The sequence below is a fragment of the Oryctolagus cuniculus genome, chromosome 7, assembly GCF_051225735.1.
Source record: "Oryctolagus cuniculus isolate XC-2025 breed Fujian yellow rabbit chromosome 7, ASM5122573v1, whole genome shotgun sequence".
In the NCBI taxonomy this organism is placed as follows: domain Eukaryota; kingdom Metazoa; phylum Chordata; class Mammalia; order Lagomorpha; family Leporidae; genus Oryctolagus; species Oryctolagus cuniculus.
The window spans coordinates 111,676,768-111,698,447 of NC_142873.1; the positions used below are offsets into that span (position 1 = coordinate 111,676,768).

The 21,680-nt window shown below is 39.9% G+C and overlaps 1 protein-coding gene across 25 annotated transcripts in view; it reads right to left on the reverse strand.

The window, feature by feature from the left end:
• Window positions 1-21,680, reverse strand: part of PATJ (PATJ crumbs cell polarity complex component) — a 452,303-nt gene that overhangs the window by 403,936 nt on the left and 26,687 nt on the right. For all 25 annotated transcript variants that reach the window (XR_016237308.1, XM_089337289.1, XM_070078398.2 and 22 more), the window contains exons 6-7: window positions 16,401-16,596; window positions 5,602-5,730 (exon numbers count right to left, since the gene is read on the reverse strand). Coding sequence is in view for 24 of the 25 variants with exons in the window: in XM_089337289.1 (XP_089193415.1) it covers window positions 5,602-5,730; window positions 16,401-16,596 (325 nt within the window). In the remaining variant the exon portion in view is untranslated. The remainder of the gene's footprint in view (window positions 1-5,601; window positions 5,731-16,400; window positions 16,597-21,680) is intronic.

Here is a 21,680-nt window from a genome sequence, read left to right on the forward strand (position 1 = left end):
AGACCATTTGAGGCATAAAATCACTGGAAGGAGTGTGTGTGTGTGTGTGTGTGTGGCCCTGTCACTCACTCTTTCAAATAAATAAATCTTTTTTAAAAAGTATTGAGGATGCAGGGACGGGGTTGTTAAAAGTGTCACCAGAAATTGTCAGGGTAATCCATGTGCTCATAATCTTGAGGTGGTGGTAGATGGTATGATGGCTAAATGTTTTGTGGCAACTTTGACTAGCTATTTAGTTAATACTAGTGTAGACATTGCTGCAATGGTATTTTGTAGATGTGATCAGTATCTGTTATAAGTGGACTTCATGCACAGGAGGTAACTCTGGATAATGTGACTGGGCCTCCTCCAGTGAGTTGATGGCCTTTAGAGCAACAATAGGTTTGCTGAAGAAGAAATGCTGCCTCGAGATTACATCAGAAATACTGCCTGAGTTTCCGGAGAAATGATGCTGGCCTGCCCATCAGATTTCAAACTCATAACTAAATCAGAGGCCAGCACTGTGGAGAAGTAAGCTAAGCTAAGCCTCCACCTGAGGCGCCGGCTCCCAGTATGGGCACTGGTTTATGTCCCAGCTGCTCCACTTCTGATCCAGCTCTCTGCTAATGGCTTGAGAAAGCACCTGCATGGCAGTGCAGGGGATCAGCCCAGCCCCAGATATTGCGGTCATTTGAGGAATGAACCAGCAGGTGGAAGGCTTCTGTCTGTAACTCTGCCTCTCAAATAAATAAATCTTTTAACAAAACAAAAACTAAAGCATTAACTCTTGCTGAGTTTATAACCTGCTGGTCTGCACCATACATTTCAAACTTCAAGTATGAGCTAATTCCTTAAGATAATTTTTTTAAGATTCATTTTACTTATTTGAAACAGTTACAGAGAAAGGTAGAGCCAGAGAGAGAGAGAGAGAGAGGTGTCTTCCATCTGCCCATCTGCTGCTTCACTCCTCAAATGACCGCAATGGCCAAAGTTGAGCTGATCTGAAGTCAGGAGCCAGGAACTTCTTCCAGGCCTCCCATGCGGGTGCAGGGTTCCAAGGACCTGGGCCTTCTTCTACTGCTTTCCCAGGCCATAGCAGAGAGTAGTGTTGGAAGTGGAGTAGCCAGGACTCAAACTGGCACCCATATGGGATGCTGGTGCTGCAGGCCAAGGATTTAACCCTCTGCACCACAGTTCCAGACCCAGATAATCTCTTAATATATACAAATATATCTTATTTTTTCTGTCTCTCTGGAGAACTCTCATTGATAAAGATAATTCATAAGTGTACATGCACATGTTTATCAAAAGGTATTAAATTACACGTGCAATTTACTACATGTCAATTGTAGATCAATAAGACAGTAAAAAAAGTCACCGACAATCTTTAAGGGCTTTCATTTATGTTCGTTATCTCTAACAATATCTACTGAATTAGAAATCAGCAGAGAAATTTTTTAAATATTTACTATATAAATTATTGAAAGATTTATACAAGATTTTTAAACAGTTCATGATAAATGTCTATAATGAAAAATTCATATAGAGATTTCAAAATTTTTTGCTCTAAAATAAATTTGTCTTAATTCTATTTCCTTGAGCTTTCAGAAGTATCCTTGTATATACTGGTATATATTGATATGCATTTTTAATTTTTAAAAGAACTACATTTTCTAAAATGAAAAAAATGAGAAGAGTCCTATTTTCTTATAATTTTATAAATAATTTTAATGTCTGGCTTAAAAGAAGAAAACTAGAGTCTCATATCTGCTTCAGCATTCAATTTGCTGCAATATGTTGTTTTGGCTGAAATATAAAGAAAATTTGGTCTCAGATACAAAGTTGGGAAAGGGAAGAATATTTTAATAGCCCTTTCAGCCTTTTTTTCTTTGATAACATACCAAAACTTGACAACTGCTTTTTAAAGCTTGTGCATTTATTTTTATTTACTTGAAAGCTATAGTGACAGACATGGCTACAGAGAGAGATACCTTCTATCCACTGGTTCATTCTCTAAGTTCCTGCTGGGACTGAGCCAAGAGGAAAGCCAGGGACTCCATCCAGGTCTCCCATGTAGGTGGCAGTGACCTAAGTACTTGAGCCACCATCTGATGCCTCCCAGGGTGCACATTAGAAGGAAGCTGTCTTGGAAGTAGAGGTGGGACTGGGTCCTTGGCACTCTGATATACGATGTAGTGATTTAACTGGCTGTGCCACAACCCCCACCCTAAGTGATGGTTTTTTGTAATGTGCAATCTGAAACCAATTAAACTTTCAGACACTGTTTCATTAAAATCCATTGATCTGGGATGGGCATTTGGTCGAGCAGCTAAAACAACTACATCTCATATTGGAGTACTTGAGTTTGAAGTCCACCTATTTTTTTTTCTCTTCAATGATTTTTATTTTTTAGATTTATTTATTTGTTTGAAAGTCAGAGTTATACAGGGAAGGAGGGGCAGAGAGTAAGAGGTCTTCCACCTGCTGGTTCACTCCCCAACTGGCCACAATGGCTGAACCTGCACCAATCTGAAGCCAGGAGCCAGGAGCCTCCTCTGGGTCTTCCTACATGGGTGCAGGGGCCCAAGGACATGACCCATCCTCCACTGCTTTCCCAGGCCATAGCAGAGAGCTGGATGGGAAGTGGAGTAGCAGAGACTCAAACCAGCACCCATATGGGATACTGGCACTGCAGGCGGCAGTTTTACCTGCTAAGCCACAGCACCAGCCCCTGAAGTCCACCTCTGATTCCTAATTAATTTCATGTTAAGGCAGAGCTTCACAGGCAGCAGTGGTGACCCCAGTGATTCAGTTCCTGCCACTCATGTGGGAGATGTAGATTTAATTTTCAGCTCCTAGCTTTAGACCGTGCTGAGCCCCTGGCCATGGTGGGCATTTGGGGAGTGACTCAGCAGATGGGAGCTCTCACTCTATAGATATCTATCTCTATCTATCTATACCTCTACCTCTCAAATAAATAAATATTTTAAAAATCCATTGTATGGGGCCGGCACTGTGACACAGGAGGCTAAGCCTTTGCCTGCAGCATCGGCATCCCACAGGGGCACTTGTTTGTGTCCCAACTGCTCCTCTTCCTATCCAGCCCTCTGCAATGGCCAGGAAAAGCAGTAGAAGATGGCCCAAGTGCTTGGGTGCCTGCACCTGCGTAGGTGACCCAGAAGAAGCTCTTGACTTCTGGCTTCAGATTGGCCCAGCTCCAGCCATTGTGGCCATCTGGGGAATGAACCAGTAGACAGAAGACTTTTCTCTCTGTCTCTCCCTCTCTCTGTCTGTAACTCTGCTAATCACATGAATAAATAAAATCTTAAAAAAACAAATCCATTATATTACCTTGAATTTTGAGTGGATCTTTTATCCACAAATTACTTTTTCATAACACATATTGGTCTTCAGAAAATATCAACTCACAGAACTATGCAGATCCCAAATATAGACATAGTTCATTGTATAAGATTAAAAATAATACTGGCTAAAATCATAAATCTAATCAGAAAAATATTTACATATTGGAATATTTCAAGCTCATAGTAACAAAAATTTTTCAGAATTCTAATTTTTGCTCGAAAGCTCAAATTTTATCATTGCCAACACACACTGTCAGTTGTTTTCCTTGAAGCAACAGGCTCACTTCATTCATTTTCAAGGACATGCCTGCCAAATACCCGAGTCTGAATAACCATACTTTTTCTGTCAGTTTTCCTTTCAAAAATAAAAATGTTCCATATTTAAAAAGTGGCTAGTTCATCTGGCAAGTGTTTTTTTTCCCCAAGACAACCATCATACTTCAATATATAGCAGGAATGCTACATGGTACTTCATTTTGTCACACCATATTTAAAAGACACATATTAACAAGGTCAAAATTTACTAAAATTTGTCATTTAGCCTGCATCATCTAAAAAAACCTTCTGTGGCTGGTATTGTGGCACAGCAGGTAAAGCGGCCACCTGCGATGCCAGCATCCCATATGGGGGCAGGTTCAAGCCCCAGCTGCTCCATTTCTAATCCAGCTCCCTGCTAATGTGCCTGGGAAAGCAGCAGCAGATGGTCCAAACATTTGGCCCCTTGCCACCCACATGGGAGACCTAGATGAAGCTCCTGGCTTTGGCCTGGTCCCACCCTGACAGTTGTGGCCATTTGGGGAGTGAACCAGTGCATGGAAGACCTCTCTCTGTCTCTTCCTCTCTGTAAATCTATATTTCACATAAATAAATAAATTTTTAAAAATAAAACAAAAACAAGCCATAAGTGAAAATGGCATTTTCTCTTTTGTTACAAGCATGTAGCAGGAAAGATTGTGTTGACAATGGTACAGTCTGAAGCCACTGCCTTTTCTACGCCAAATCCCCAGCAGTTTTAGTCTACCATAGCTTTTGCATCATCAGTACAAATGCCAACAGAGTGAAAAGGATACTTACACACACAATTATTACAAAAACCAGTGTGAACTCATAGATCTCTACAAGGGTCTCAGGGACCCCCCAGACTAAACCCTGACAACCAAAGTGCTAAATACTCTAAAATGAAGGGACAACAGGAACATTAATGACTGCTCAATTTAAAATGGAACAAACTTGATGCAGAATTATCTCAAAGCTGCATTTCCACAGCAAGTTTATTGGTACTTACAGATGTATGTCCATTAGAAGGGAAAAATTTATGTCACCTAGCAATAATCAGTGAAATTTTACGTATTTTTCTGATTGCAGGAATAACTAAAATTATTTCTAACTTATCATGGACATTCTGCATTATCAACTGGCTTCATAATCAAATTTATAAACTTATTCCTAAAAACTAAATGTAGGGGCGGGTTTTGAGGTGGTAGTTAAGACGCTGCTTGGGATGCCTGCAACACATATCAGAATTCCTGGATTTGGATCCCAGCTCCACTTCCAATTCCAGTTTCTTGCTAATGCAGACTTGGGAGGCAGCAGGGAATGGCTCAAATACTTGAGTTCCTGAGACCCATGCTGGAGATCCAGATGGAGTTCTGGACTCCTGGCTTCATAGTGGCCCAACCCAAGCTGTTGCAAGCAATTAAGGAGTAAACCAGTGTTTTGGAAGACTCTCCTACTCTTCTTTTCAAATAAAATGAAAATAATTCTTAATTATAAATAAATGTGGTATTTAACATTTTCTTTGATGTAAAACTCAGCAGAATTAGTTGCTAAGCTTTGTAATGGCTGTCAGTTTAAACACTGCTAAATACTGAAGGACAGTCATTAGATTTATAATATAAAAAAAATTTAAATCCAGTGAAGTTTACCATACACAGTGGGTCAAATACTTATAATTCGTGAACCTTCTGATTTTAACATTGAGATCTTTGAAAGATACTCTGGAGAATATACAGATGCTCAAAATGCAATACTCAATAACAATTCTTTTCAATAAACACTGTCCTCTGATGGAATCAAGGAGCCTGTCAATTTAGGGACTGTTTAAAAGAAAGCAGGATAGTTATGAAATCAACCATTTTTAAAGTTATACTTAAAGTCTAGTTACACAGTAATGTATCCAAGAAATCATATCATAAAATTACATTTCAAGACATACTATTTAAATTTTGTAAAACAAAAGTGACAAAGATCAACTTACTCGATCTGCTAATCCTCCAGGAACTATAGTCCTCACAACCACGCCACTTGATTTTCCTCCAACTATTCCAAAACCTAATCCAGAGCCATCATTAATGAGTTCAACATCTTCAATGTGGCCCCAACAAACCTAGAAATTAATGGTAAAAGTCACAGTGTCATTGAAACACACAGATTCTCAGCTTTCAAAAACAATAATTACTAAAAAAAACAGATGTATAACAAATTGAACATTCATATAATTAAACAAGGCAAGTTTCTAAAGAACAAGATATGTATATATAAATGATCATAAGGTTGCCCTTAAGGATCTTATCATCCAGTGGAGAGAAACTAAATACAAGGTAGAATATCAGAAAAATGCGCTGCTCTAAGAAGACAAGCAGCAGGTTTTATTTCCATGTTTATGCTTGAAACCTAACACAAGGCAAGGTATATGGTAGGAATCAAAAAATATGTATTTGCTTGAATTCAAGAATCACAGAATGTCATAAAGAGTTCAGGGATGAGTACAAGACATTATATCCCAAAAAGACTCACAGAAATTTTCAAGGAAAAGAGACATTTAAGTTGCGCTGCACAAAAAACAGACATTCAAGCAAAAGGGAAATATTAGAGAAAAGCTGAGCCAGATAAGAGAATGCATCTAAGATATGGTCAAGAGATTAGATTTCAACGGGTAAGCAGGTGTGAATAATGGCAGATTTTAGAGAGGGAATGATAGGAACAAAGCAGTAGTTTAAGAAAATTAATCTAATAGCTATATAAAAATGAGGGGCCAGCGCTGTAGCATAGCGGGTAAAGCTGCCACCTGCAGTGCCAGTATCCCATAAGGGTGGCAGTTCAAGTCCCGGCTGCTCCACTTCTGATCCAGCTCTCTGCTGTGGCCTGGGAAAGCAGTAGAATATGGATCATACCCCCATGTGGGAGATCCAGAAAAGGCTCCTGGCTTCAGATCAGTGCAGCTCCGGCCGTTGCAGCCAGTTGGGGAGTGAACCAATGGATGGAAGACCTCTCTCTCTCTCTCTCTCTCTGCCTCTGCCTCTGCCTCTCCTCTCTCTGTGTAACTCTTTCAAGTAAATAAATAAATCTTTTTTTTTTTTTAATGAAATGGTGAGAAAAACACAGGTAAGGGCTAATTCAGGAAACTCTTATGAGAGAAAAAAGGTAGCCCAACTGACAATATCAGCAGTAGGATTATACAAATCTAAAAGACACAGTGTTTTAACTAATAGGCTTTCTGTGAGAAATATGCATTAAATTCACAGCATCCAACTGCAGAACAATGTCTGCCTAGTCAAGATCATTAAAGCATACTAATTATTTAGTTTTTCTATTATACTAAATGGTAAAATTTCTATGCACTTTTAAAATAAATGAGAATATTGGAACTATTAATAAATTCATATTTAGAACAACACCTACTATCTGTGAAACAATGTCGGCTAAAATAGTATGTGTGAATTGACCTAGGCTGTTAATATTCACAAAGTGTTGACTTGCATCAGGTACTGTGCTGAGCTCTTCACAACCCTTCTCATCTAGTCCTGACATCTACTCTGAGAATCAAATACAACTATTAGTTACAAAGAACAGCTGAAGAAGCCGAAGTGTGAAGATGTCAAAGAACCTAGATACCCAATATGACACAGCCAGGATGTAGAAGACATGGCCTTGAACTGACCAAAGCCAGACTCCAAAGCCCTTGATTTTTACATGTTAAACAATGTTCTACTTTGTTCACTGTATTTATTACGTAAATTGTGCTACATAAATATTACTGATTATAGCAGGGAAAATATCTATACATAATTTTGTATTGTTACCTTGTACTGTACCCAGTGTATTTTTCCTTTTATCCCAATGAAAGAAAGTTAAATAAATCAGGTAGCACTTAGTGTTATAAGAAAATAAAACTGATTAGCCAGCATTATGAAAATGCAGGCCAAAATCTGTAAAACGTTACAAAGTGAGTTTAAGTATTTCCAAAAGAGACATATACTTCTTTTAAATTGTTCAATATACATCCTTACATGAAAAAAAAAACCTGTGATAATTCTGTAGTATTAATAATCCAGTCATAAACCTCCATTGTAACTTACAAAAAATAATGTCATTGAAATAAACAACCAAATCTTATTTAAGACACTTAACAGTAAATCTCTAATAAAAACTAAATTAACTGGCTACATCAGCAAGGAACAGAAAATTCTTTCCAACACCAAATAAACTGCACTTAATATTTCACCTCTATATTAAATAATAGTCTTAAATGAGGAGACACTAATGAGATTCCCAGAGGAATCATCTTGTTTAAATATGCTGAAACTGGAACAGAGTTGTGGCACGGTGGGTTAAGCCACAGCTGCAACACTAGCATCTCAAATGGGTGCTAGTTTGACTCTTGGCTGCTTCACTTCCAATCTAGTTCCCTGCTAATGGCTGGGGAAACCAGTGGAAGATGGTCCAAGTGATTAGGCCCCTGCACCCATGTGGGAGGCATGGATAAAGGTCCTGCTCCCGGCATTGGCCTTGCCCAACCCTGCCTGATGCAACCATTTGGGGAGTAAACCAGCAGGTTGATGGTCTCTCTCTCTCTCTCTCTCTGCCTCTCCTCCTCTCTTTGTAATCCTGCCTTTCAAATAAATAAATAAAGAGGATCCAAGATGGCAGATTACAGAGGGAGCTTGCTGCTCTAGTCTAGGGGAAGATAGTTTAAAAAAATAAAAAGAAAACTGGAGAAAGTGCAATCTCAGGGAAGAGTTAGGGAGAAAACTGCAGTGGAAACTCCTTATGTGGATCTACATGGAGGGTGTGCATGCACAGCACAAACACAGACACAACGCAGGACCCCAGCAGCTGAGAGATCCTCAGCACCAGCTTTGGAGAGTGAGGTGAGATCAGACAGCAGTGGCCCACACCACTGGCAATAAAGCTGCAGGGAGAGGCTGGCAGGAGTCGGGCTTGGAGCCCTCTGGGGGACAGTGTACCTGCCAAAAACGAGTATCTTAACAAATGCCTAAAAATAAACACAGAAATTCAAAAAATAACTTAGACAACATGATGCTCTCAAAGGGACACAACAACACCTCAATACTAGAATGTGAAGATGAAGAGACTGAAGGAATGATGGAAACAGAATTCAAAAGATTGATCTTAAGATCATTCAGGAGTAATCAAAAGCAAATCCATGAATTAAAGAAATCCAAACATGACATGAATGAACATTATTCCGATGAAATTGAGATTTTAAAGAGAAATCGAAGTGAAATATTAGAAGTAAAGAATTTAACATAATAAACAATGTAGTGGAAAGTTTAACAATAGACTCAGTGAAGCAGAAGAACAAATATTCCGGGCTGGCATTGTGTCACAGTGGATTAATCCTGCCCCTGTGGTGCCAGCATCACATATGGGCGCCAGTTCTAGCCCTGGCTGCTCCTCTTCCAATCCAGCTCTCTGCTATGGTCTAGGAAAGCAGTGGAAAATGGCCCAAGTCCATGGGCCAATGTACCCGCGTGGGAGACCTGGAGGAGGTTCCTGGCTCCTGCCTTTGGATCAGCTCAGCTCCAGCTGGCTGTTGCGGTCATCTGAGGAGCGAACCAGTGGATAGAAGACCTTTCTATCTCTACATTTCAGTATCTGTAGCTCTACCTCTCAAATAAAAAAGTCAAATATTAAAAAAAAAAGAATATTCAAGTCAGAAGAAAAATCTGAAAATTTTAGTCAGACCAAAAAAAAAAAAAGAAATTAGAAAAATTCAAAACAGTGTTGAAGATTTATGGGATACAATCAAAAACCCACTATACAGGTCTTATGAGTTGCTGAAGACATGGAAAGAGAGAATGGATTAGAAGGCCTTTTTAGTGAAATAATTACAGAAAACTTCCCCAATTTGGAGAAAGAGACATCCAATTACAGGAAGCACACAGAACTAACAAACATGACCAGAAAAGATTTTCACCACAACACATTGTAGTCAAACTCTCCACAGTAAAACATAAAGAAAAGATTCTAAATTGTACACAAAAGAAATGCCAGATTACTTTCAGAGGATCTCTAACTGGACTCACAGTTGACTTCTCATCAGAAAAGCTACAGGCTAGAAGAGAATCATGAGATACAGCCCAAGTCTTAAGAGAAAAAACTGTCAACCCAGAATACAGTGTCCAGAAAAGTTCTCATTTATGAATCATCAGGAATTACTATAAAGAGCTGTATGTCAACAAATCAGGAAACCTAGAGCAAATGGAGAGATTTCTGGACACATACAACCTACCAAAATTGAGCCATGAAGACACAGAAAACCTAAACAAACCAATAACCAAGATGGAGACTGAATCAGAAATGAAGACACCTCTCACAAAGAAAAGCCCAGGAACAGATGGCTTCACTGCTGAATTCTACTAGACATTTAAAGAATAACAAATGGAGCCAGTACTGAGGGGGCTAAGCCTCCACCTGTGGTACCAGCATCCCATATGGGTGCCAGTTTTAGTCCCTGATGTTCCAGCTTTCTGCTATGGCCTGAGTAAGCAGTGGAAGATTGTCCAAGTTCTTGGGCCTCTACACCCACGTGGGATACCCAGAAGAATGTCCTGGCTCCTGGCTTTGGATCAGCCAAGCTCTGGCCGTTGTGGTCAATTGGGAGTGAACCAGCACATGAAGACCTTTTTCTCTGTTTCTTCCTCTCTCTGTAACTCTGCCTCTCAAATAAATGAATAAAATCTTTAAAAATTTTTTTAAAGAACTAACTCCAATTCCTCTCATGCTATTCAAAATAATTCAAAGGGAGGGACGCCTCACAAACTCCTTTTATGAAGTCAGCATTACCTAAATTCCTAAACCTGAGAAAGATACAAGGAAAGAGAAGTACAGACGAATTTCTCTGATGAACATAGACACAAAAACCCTCAACAAAATACTAGGCAATCGGGTATGGAAGGAACATTCCGCAATACAATCAAAGCAATTTATGAAAAACCCACGGCCCACATCCTATTGAATGGGGAAAAGTTGGAAGCATTTCCACTGAGATCTGGGACCAGACAGGGATGCCCACTCTCACCACTGCTATTCAATATAGTTCTGGAAGTTTTAGCCAGAGCTATTAGGCAAAGAAAAAGAAATTAAAGGGATACAAATTGGGAAGGAAGAAGTCAAACTATCCCTCTTTGCAGATGATATGATTCTTTATTTAGGGGATCCAAAATATTCTACTAAGAGACTATTGGAACTCATAGAAGAGTTTGGCAAAGTAGCAGGATATAAAATCAATGCACAAAAATCAACAGCCTTTGTATACACAGGCAATGCCACGGCTGAGAAAGAACTGCTAAGATCAATCTCATAAAAAATAGCTAAAAAAACAATCAAATACCTTGGAATAAACTTAACCAAGGACATTAAAGATCTCCATGCTGAGAAATACAAAACCTTAAAGAAAGAAATAGAAGAGGATACCAAAAAATGGAAAAATCTTCCATGCTCATGGATTGGAAGAATCAATATCATCCAAATGTCCATTCTCCCAAAAGCAATTTATACATTCAATGCAATACCAATCAAGATACCGAAGACCTTCTTCTCAGATCTGGAAAAAATGATGCTGAAATTCATATGGAGACACAGGAGACCTCGAATAGCTAAAGCAATCTTGGACAACAAAAACAAAGCCAGAGGCATCACAATACCAGATTTCAGGACATACTACAGGGCAGTTACAATCAAAACAGCATGGTACTGGTACAGAAACAGATGGATAGACCAATGGAACAGAATTGAAACACCAGAAATCAACCCAAACATCTACAGCCAACTTATATTTGATCAAGGATCCAAAACCAATCCCTGGAGCAAGGACAGTCTCTTCAATAAATGGAGCTGGGAAAATTGGATTTCCACGTGCAGAATCATGAAGCAAGACCCCTACCTTTCACCTTACACAAAAATTCACTCAACATGGATTAAAGACTTAAATCTATGACCCAACACCATCAAATTACTAGAGAGCATTGGAGAAACCCTGCAAGACATAGGTACCGGCAAAGACTTCTTGGAAAATACCCCAGAAGCACAGACAGTCAAAGCCAAAATTAACATTTGGGATTGCATCAAATTGAGAAGTTTCTGTAATGCCAAAGAAACAGTCAGGAAAGTAAAGAGGCAGCCGACAGAATGGGAAAAAATATTTGCAAGCTATGCAACAGATAAAGGGTTAATAACCAGAATCTACAAAGAAATCAAGAAACTCCACAACATCAAAACCAAAAACCCACTTAAGAGATGGGCCAAGGACCTCAATAGACATTTTTCAAAAGAGGAAATCCAAATGGCCAACAGACACATGAAAAAATGTTCAGAATCACTAGCAATCAGGGAAATGCAAATCAAAACCACAATGAGGTTTCACCTCACCCCGGTTAGAATGGCTCACATTCAGAAATCTACCAACAATAGATGCTGGAGAGGATGTGGGGAAAAAGGGACACTAGCCCACTGTTGGTGGGAATGCAAACTAGTTAAGTCACTATGGAAGTCAGTCTGGAGATTCCTCAGAAACCTGAATTTAACCCTACCATACAACCCAGCCATCCTACTCCTTGGAATTTACCCAAAGGAAATTAAATTGGCAAACAAAAAAGCTATCTGCACATTAATGTTTATTACAGCTCAATTCACAATAACTAAGACCTGGAACCAACCCAAATGCCCATCAACGATAGACTGGATAAAGAAATTATGGGACATGTACTCTATAGAATACTATACAGCAGTCAAAAACAATGAAAACCAGTCATTTGCAACAAGATGGAGGAATCTGGAACACATTATGCTGAGTGAATTAAGCCAGTCCCAAAGGGACAAATATCATATGTTCTCCCTGATCAGCAACAATTAACTGAGCACCAAAGGGGAAACCTGCTGAAGTGAAATGGGCACTATGAGAAACAGTGACTTGATCAGCCCTTATCCTGACTGTTGATGTACAATGTAATACTTTATCCCTTTTAATATTTTTTTTGTTCTAGCACTATTGGTTGAACTCTGTAATTGACACACAATTATTCTTAGGTGTTTAAATTTTAACTGAAAAGTGATCCCTGTTAGGAATTTGGAAAACATTATGCTGAGTGAAATAGGCCAGTCCCAAAGGGACAAATATCATATGTTCTCCCTGATCGGTGACAACTAACCAAGCACCAAAAAGGAAACCTGTTAAAGTGAAATGGACACTATGCGAAACAGTGACTTGATCAGCCCTTGCCCTGTTGATGAACAACCTAATACGTTATCCCTCTTAGTATTTTTTTTGTTTGTTCTACTTAATACTAGTCCAAGTGATCAATTTCTGTTCACAACTGATCATAATGTTAGGACGAAGAGTCAAAGGGATCACATAAACAAGACTAGTGTCTGCTTATACTAACTGATAGAATAAAAAGGGAGAGAACGATCCAACATGGAAGCGGGACATACAGCACACTCATAGAATGGCAGATGTCCTAAACAGCACTCTGGCCTCAGAATCAGCCCTTAAGGCATTTGGTTCTGGCTGAAAAGCCCTTGAGAGTATTTTAGGCATGGAAAGCCAAGACACTCTGGAAAAAAAAAAAAAATGACCTAAATGAAAGATCTCTTCGAGTGAGATCCCAGTGGAAAGAACAGGTCATCAAAGAAGGAAGTACCTTTCTCTGAAGGGAGGAGAGAACTTCCACTTTGACTATGACCTTGTCTAAATAAGATTGAAGTCAGAGAACTCAAAAGGCCTCCATAGCCTTGGCAGCTCATGACAAGAGCCTAGGGAGATTACTGACGCCATAACCAAGAGTGTCAATTTGTTAAGTCAACTACAGGAGTCACTGTGTACTTACTTCTCATGTGGGATCTGTCCTTAATGTGTTGTCCATTGTGAAGTAATGCTATAACTAGTACTCAAACAGTATTTTACACTTTGTGTTTCTGTGTGGGTGCAAACTGATGAAATCTTTACTTAATATATACTAAATCGATCTTCTGTATATAAAGATAATTGAAAATGAATCTTGGTGTGAATGGAATGGGAGAGGGAGCGGGAGATGGGAAGGGTGCTAGTGGGAGGGAAGTTATGGAGGGGAAGCCATTGTAATCCATAAACTGTACTTTGAAAATTTATATTTACTAAATAAATAAATAAATTATGGGACATGTACTCAATAGAATACTATACAGCAGTCAAAAACAATGAAATCCAGTCATTTGCAACAAAATGGAGGAAAAAAAATACTAGGCAATCAAATCCAACAACACATCAGAAAAATCATTCACCCAGACCACATGGGATTTTATCCCTGGTATGCAAGGATGGTTCAACATTCCCAAATAAAGCAATATGAAATAGCACATTGAAACTGAAGAACAAAAACCATATGGTTATCTCAACAGATGCAGAAAAAGCATTTTATAAAATACAACATCCTTTAATGATAAAAACTTCAAGTAACAGGGTATAGAAAAACATTCCTGGCCGGCGCCACAGCTCAATAGGCTAATCCTCCGCCTGCAGCGCCGGCACACCACGATCTAGTCCCGGTCGGGGCACCGGATTCTGTCCTAGTTGCTCCTCTTCCAGTCCAGCTCTCTGCTGTGGCCCAGGGAGTGCAGTGGAGGATGGCCCAAGTGCTTGGGCCCTGCACCCGCAAGGGAGACCAGGAGAAGCACCTGGCTCCTGGCTTCAGATCAGCGGGGTGCGCCGGCCGCGGGGTGCGCCGGCCACGGCGTGCTGGCCGTGGCGGCCATTGAGGGGTGAACCAACAGGAAAGGAAGACCTTTCTCTCTGACTGTCTCACTCTCACTATCCACTCTGCCTGTCAAAAAAAAAAAAAAAAATTCCTGAATACAATCAAGGCAATTTATAACAAACCCATAGCCAGCATCCTATTGAATGGGGAAAAGTTGGAAGCATTCCCTCTATGATCCAGAATAAGACACGGATGTTCACTGTCACCACTGCTATTCAATATTGTCTTGGAAGTTTCAGCCACAGCCATTAGGCAAGAAAAAGAAATCAAAGGGATATGAATTGGGAAACAGGAAGTCAAATTATATCTATTTGCAGATAACACAATTTATATAAGGGATCCAAAAGACTCCACTAAGAGACTACAGGAATTAATAGAAGAGTTTGGTACAGTGGTAGGATATAAAATTAACACCTAAAAATCAATATCCTTTATATACACACACAATGCCAAAGCTGAAAAAGAACTTGTAAGATGAATCGCATTCAAAACAGTTACACAAAAAAATCAATACTCTGGAATAAATTTAACCAAGGATGCAAAGACCTCTATGATCAGAATTACAAAATATTAAAGAAAGAAATAGAAGACAGAAAAAAATGGAAAAATCGTCCATGTCAATGGACTGGAAGAAACAATATTATCAAAATGTCCATATCACTGAAAGCAATTTGCAGATTCAATGCAATATCAATTGAAATATCAAGGATGGGGCTGGCGCTGAAGCATAGTAGGTAAAACTGCCACCTGCAGTACTGGCATCCCACAGGGGTACTGGTTGGAGACCCGGCAGTTCCACTTCTGATCCAACTCTCTGCTGTGGCCTGAGAAAGCAATAGAAGATGGCCCAAGTCCTTGAGATCCTACACCTACGTGGGGGACCCAAAAGAAGCTCCTGATTCCTGGCTTTGGATTGGCTCATCTCCAGCCACTGCAGCCATTTGGGGAGTGAACCAGTGGATGGAAGATCTCTCTCTCTGCCTCTCTGTAACTCTTCTTTTCAAATAAAAAAAAAATTTAAAAAACCAGGATATTCTTCTCAGATATAGAAAAAATGATACTGAAATTCATACGGAAACACAGGAGATATTGAATAGCTGAAACAATCTTATACAACAAAGACAGAGGCATCACAATACCAGATTTGAAGACCTACTACAGGGGAGTTATAATCAAAATAGCCTGGTACTGGCACAAAAACAGACGTGTAGACCAATGGAACAGAATAGAACTCTAGAAATCAATCCATGCTTCAACAAACAGCTTATCTTTGATAAAGGAACTAAAATCAATCCCTGGATCAAGGACAGCCTCTTCAACAAATGGTGCTGGGAAAACTGGATTTCCACATGCTGAAGTATGAAGCAAGATCCCCACTTTATACCTTACACAAAAATCTACCCAAAATGGATCAAAGAATTAGAACTGAAAAACATATTTAGGGAAATAAGCCAATCCCCAAAAGACAAGTGCCATATGTTCCCCCTGATGTGTGGTAACTAACAGAGTACCTAAAAAGTAATCTATAGCAATGAAATTGACACTTTGATATGCAATGGCTTTGAACAGCCCTTATCTTGACTGTTGAGGAAGTTGTTTTTTTCTTCATACTATTTGTTGGACTCTGTACTTAGTTTAGGGTTAATCTTACCTGTTTAAAGTTAATTGAAAATAGATCTTACTAAAAAATAAGAATGGGAATACGAGAGGGAGGAGGAAGAATGGTAGGAGTGTGGTTGGGAGGGAGGATAGGGTGGTAGGTGTTCTTAAATTTGTATTTATGAAATACATGAAGTTTGTATACCTCAATAAAAGGTTTCCGAGGGCAAAACAAATAAATAAATCTAGAAAGGAAGGAAGAAAGGGAGGGGGGAGAGAGGGAGGGGTGAGCTTGAAGCTACATTTAGAGATATGATCATGTTGGGTTATGATAAGTAAAATGATACCTGCTAAATCTTTACACTTCTTACAATCAATAGCATAATACAAAATTAAGTATTTTTCCAAATTTGCAACTCACTGTTTCAGGCAGAGTTGTGTCAGATAAGCTTGTAGAAGTACTGCTTTTTCTGTGGACTGGGTCCCTGGCCACAACCAACCGCAGAGATCCCGTGGTTTGTTGTAATAATGCAATTGCTTGCTGGTGGGAAATGTTCTGATCCAGCGGTGTGTGATTAATGGCCAATATTTGGTCATTTTCCTTTAATCTTTGATCCCTTAATCATATAAGAAATGAAAGATTTGTTTAAAGCAATATAACAGTCTGATTTTTTTATTTTATTTTTTGTAACTTTTATTTAATGAATATAAATTTCCAAAGTACAGCTTATGGATTACAATGCCCCCCCCCCCGCAATAACTTCCCTCCCACCTGCAACCCTCCCCTTCTCCCGCTCCCTCTCTTCTTCCATTCACATCAAGAATCATTTTCAATTATCTTTATATATAGAAGATCAATTTAGCATATATTAAGTAAAGCTTTCAAAAGTTTACACCCACACAGAAACACAAAGTGTAAAATACTGTTTGAGTACTAGTTATAGCATTACTTCACAATGTACAGCACATTAAGGACAGAGATCCTACATGTAGAGTAAGTGCACAGTGACTCCTGTAGTTGACTTAACAAATTGACACTCTTGGTTATGGCGTCAGTAATCTCCCTAGGCTCTTGTTATGAGTTGCCAAGGCTATGGAGGCCTTTTGAGTTCTCTGACTTCAATCTTATTTAGACAAGGTCATAGTCAAAGTGGAAGTTCTCTCCTCCCTTCAGAGAAAGGTACTTCCTTCTTTGATGACCTGTTCTTTCCACTGGGATCTCACTCGAAGAGATCTTTCATTTAGGTCATTTTTTTTTTTTTCCAGAGTGTCTTGGCTTTCCATGCCTAAAATACTCTCAAGGGCTTTTCAGCCAGAACCAAATGCCTTAAGGGCTGATTCTGAGGCCAGAGTGCTGTTTAGGACATCTGCCATTCTATGAATCCCGCTTCCATGTTGGATCGTTCTCTCCCTTTTTATTCTATCAGTTAGTATTAGCAGACACTAGTCTTGTTTATGTGATCCCTTTGACTCTTCGTCCTAACATTATGATCAGTTGTGAACAGAAATTGATCACTTGGACTAGTGAGATGGCATTGGTACATGCCACATTGATGGGATTGAATTGGAATCCCCTGACACCTTTCTAACTCTACCATTTGGGGCAAGTCCAACTGAGCATGTCCCAAACTGTACATCTCTTCCCTCTCTTATTCCCACTCTTACATTTAACAGCCTAATTTTTTAAAAAAAATTTAGTATTTAAGCTAAGCAGTACTATTTCACTTGGTACATGTATTCAAATAATTAATTATATAATAGCACAGAGCTCTTCAGAGTGCTTTTCATCAAAGCATCTATTAACTAACCAATAAACTAGCCCTAAAAAGACACATAAGCACACACATTTTAAAATCATCTGGCTATAAAAATAAACAAAAACAATTCATGGGGTTCTACTACCAGGGTTTTGCAAATATGGACACTGCCCCTGTTACTGCATAACCTCTGTATACCTGAAGCCCTCCAATCCAATTCTACCCATACCACAGTGGAATAACTACATTCTCAACTTCTCCAATAACCTCCTCTCTGGCAGATTCACTGGATCTCCACTGTCCTTCCCTTCCCCAGCATTTGTCAATAGAGGCCTAACTCTACTTCTTGAAAATCCAGACAAAAACTATATCTGAGCCCTTTTCTCTCTCCCAAGTACCAACCCCATAACTGCTATTCCAGGTAAAAAGGACTACTTTCAAAAGAACTTAGCAAAGTCCATAAAGAAAAAAAAATCACCATCATACTTGACATTTACTGAGTACTTAATATAAATCAGGTACTGTGTGAAGTGCTCTACATGCATTATCCACTCTTCATAATCACCTTTTAAAGTATTATGCTTAGTAAAATTTTACATATAAGAAACTAAAGCCCAGACCAGTATACTTTCTTGTCTAGAGCCCGACTGTGATGCCTGGTCTTTTACTCCTTAAGTAATTATGTAAAAGCACATTCTAAGGACAGCCTAGGATTTAGTTGGTCCTGGTTAACTATATCTGACTTTATTATCTCCCAAACACCACTGAAACCCCTCCCCTTATTTATTCATTATCACCACAAGCCTGCATCATTCTTGTCTCTCTGGCATCCATTCATTTCCTCCTTTCCATTCCCAGCACCACCTCCACCAACTGGAGCATCCTTATCTAGTATCAAAACCCAATTTCCAAAAATTCATCAAGATTTATCTTTCTAGGCTCTCTTCATGCTCAGACTTCCCAACTCAAAAATGGTCATTAGGGCCAGCACTGTGGTACAGTGGGTTAATGCCCTGGCCTGAAGCACTGGCATCCCATTTGGGTGCCGGTTCAAGACCTAGCTGTTCCACTTCCAATCTAGCTCTCTGCTATGGCCTGGGAAAGCAGAAGATGACCCAAGTCCTTGGGTCCCTGCACCCGCGTGGGGAACCCAGAAGAAACTCCTGGCTTCGGATCGGTGCAGCACCAGCCATTGCGGCCAATTGGGGAGTGAACCAGCAAATGGAAGACCCCTCCCTCCCTCCCTCTCTCTTCCTCTCCTCTCTCTGTGTTAACTCTGACTTTAAAATAAAAAAATAAATCTTAAAAAAAAAATAATGGTCATCTGTGATTATTGACAAATAAAGAGAGCCAAAGGAAAGAAAATAAACTCCTATCATGATTATTTCATAAAATAACATTTTTAACCTTAAAAAGTACAGGAACAGGAGCCGGTGTTTTAGAAGAGCAGGTTGGGCCAGCGCCGCAGCTCAATAGGCTAATCCTCCACCTAGCGGCGCCGGCACAACGGGTTCTAGTCCCAGTCGGGGCACTGGATTCTGTCCCGGTTGCCCCTCTTCCAGGCCAGCTCTCTGCTGTGGCCAGGGAGTGCAGTGGAGGATGGCCCAAGTGCTTGGGCCCTGCACCCCATGGGAGACCAGGAGAAGCACCTGGCTCCTGCCATCGGATCAGTGTGGTGTGCCGGCCACAGCGTGCTGGCCGTGGCGGCCACTGGAGAGTGAACCAACAGCAAAGGAAGACCTTTCTCTCTGTCTCTCTCTCACTGTCCACTCTGCCTGTCAAAAAATAAAATAAAAAAAAAGAACAGCAGGTTGAGCCACCACCTGAGATGTCCATCCCACATGAGAGCCAGTTCAATCCCAGCTGCTCTACTTCTGATCCAGCTCTCTGCTAATGCACCTGGGAAAGCAGCACAAGATGACCAAGAACTCGGGCACCTGCCACCCACATGGGAGACCAGGAAGGAGTTCCAGGTTTCTAGCTATGGCCAGGCCCAGCCTTGAATGCTGTGGCCCTATGGGGAATGAACCAATGGATGGAAGATCTCTTTTGCCTCCTCCTTCCCCTCTTCACTCTCTGTAACTCTGCCTTTCAAATAAATAAAATAAATCTCTAAAATAAAGGGTTCTCTCAGAAAAAAAAATACAGGAAGAGATTTCAGAACAGAGCATAATCCTTTTCATGAAAAAACTTGAAATAATGAAAATTCCATCATAATGTCCTTATTTTTCTCAATTTGAGGCAGACCAGCAAAACTTTGTCACTTTGTCTAAAATCTTTATCTTTAAAAAAAAAAAAAAAAAAAAAAAAAAAAAAAAAAAAGGCCAGCAGTGTGGTCCAGTAGGCTATGCCTCCACTTGTAGCACTGGCATCCCATACGGATGCCAGGTCATGTTCCAGCTGCTCCTCTTTAATCCATCTCTGTGTATGGCCTGGGAAAGCAGTGGAAGATGGCTCAAGTGCTTGGGTCCCTGTACTGTAAAAATGAGAGACCTGTAAGAAGCTCCTGACTCCTGCTTCAGATCGGCCCAACTCTGGCCATTACAGCCATGTGGGGAGAACATCAGCAGATGGAAGACCTTTCTCTCTGTCTGTAACTCTGCCTCTCAAATAAGAAAAGAAAAAAGAAAAACTTTGTCACAGACCAGAATATAGTAACTACTGACTTCTAGGAACACAAGGAAAAGAGCTTTGTGCAACAAATAGTAGTTGGTATTCAAAGGTCTGTATGTCCCACCCCAAGGAGTCCTCTAACTCAGGTTCCTCCTCACACAAACCCCTTCTCCAGCTACTCTGATCTCTTCTTTGAACATGGCTGGCATTTCCTACTCTAGTATAAACTGCTTCCTTCATCACTCATGCCTTTGCACTCTGCTCAGCCAAATTCAATCGGTCCTTTCTAATCCAACCAAGTCTCAGCCTCTCCTTCACTTCCTCATTTCCACGGTGCTCTGAACTAGTCCATCACTTACTGAACACTCATGGCAACTGTGTGTGCTCTCACAAAGCTGGCTAATGCCCAGCTTATTAGATTTCAAATCTTCTGAGGACAGGGAATTGGGTGCTCTAGAATCTCCCTTGGAACTAGCAAGCTGAATATTTTAATTTTTGAGGTCAAAATTGTGAGTGGCTCTGACAATCCACTGTGTAACATTTAAAATGCTGCTTAAACATCATTTTACTGATATTAGAAGTCACTTATGTTATATTAAGAGGCAAGAATTAGATACAGAATGGTACATACTCAGATTTAATTGACCTCAACTTTATTCAAACAAAACCTTCTAATGCTATTTCCTAGTTGTCTCAAGTGTTTTGTTGGTTACGTTTCTGTATTTTCTAAGTTCCTATTATATGCATAACTGATTTACATAATTAAAAAAACTTCAAATTGAGAGTGTTTCTTATGAAACTTTCTCCAGTCCTAAAGAAACAGTAATTTCTAAATGCGAATCCTCCTCTGCTTCCCTAGGTGCATTTTCAGGGAGTTAGAGCAGAAGTAGAGCATCCAGGACTCAAACTAGCACCTATATGGGATGCTGGCATTGTAGGTGGCAGTTTTATCCACTATGCCAAAACACTGGCCTGGATATTCTAAAATTAATTAGGGGTCAGGTGTTTGGGTCCATGGCTGAAGTGACTGCTTGAACTGCCCACATCCCTACATCTCAGAGCACCTGTTTTGAGTTTGGGCTATTCTTCTATAGGTCTGGCTTCCTGCTAATCAGTATCAGGGAGGCAGCAGATGGCAGCTCAAATACTTTCATCCCTGCTACCCACTTGGGAGACCTGGATAGAGTTCCAGGCTTCTGGCTTCAGCCTGGCTCAGCTCTGGCTGTTGAGGGCATTTGGGGAGTAAACCAGCATATTGAAGACCTCTGTTTCTGCCTTTCAAATAAAATGAAAATAAATAAAAATTTTAAAATAAACAAACAGAAGAATTA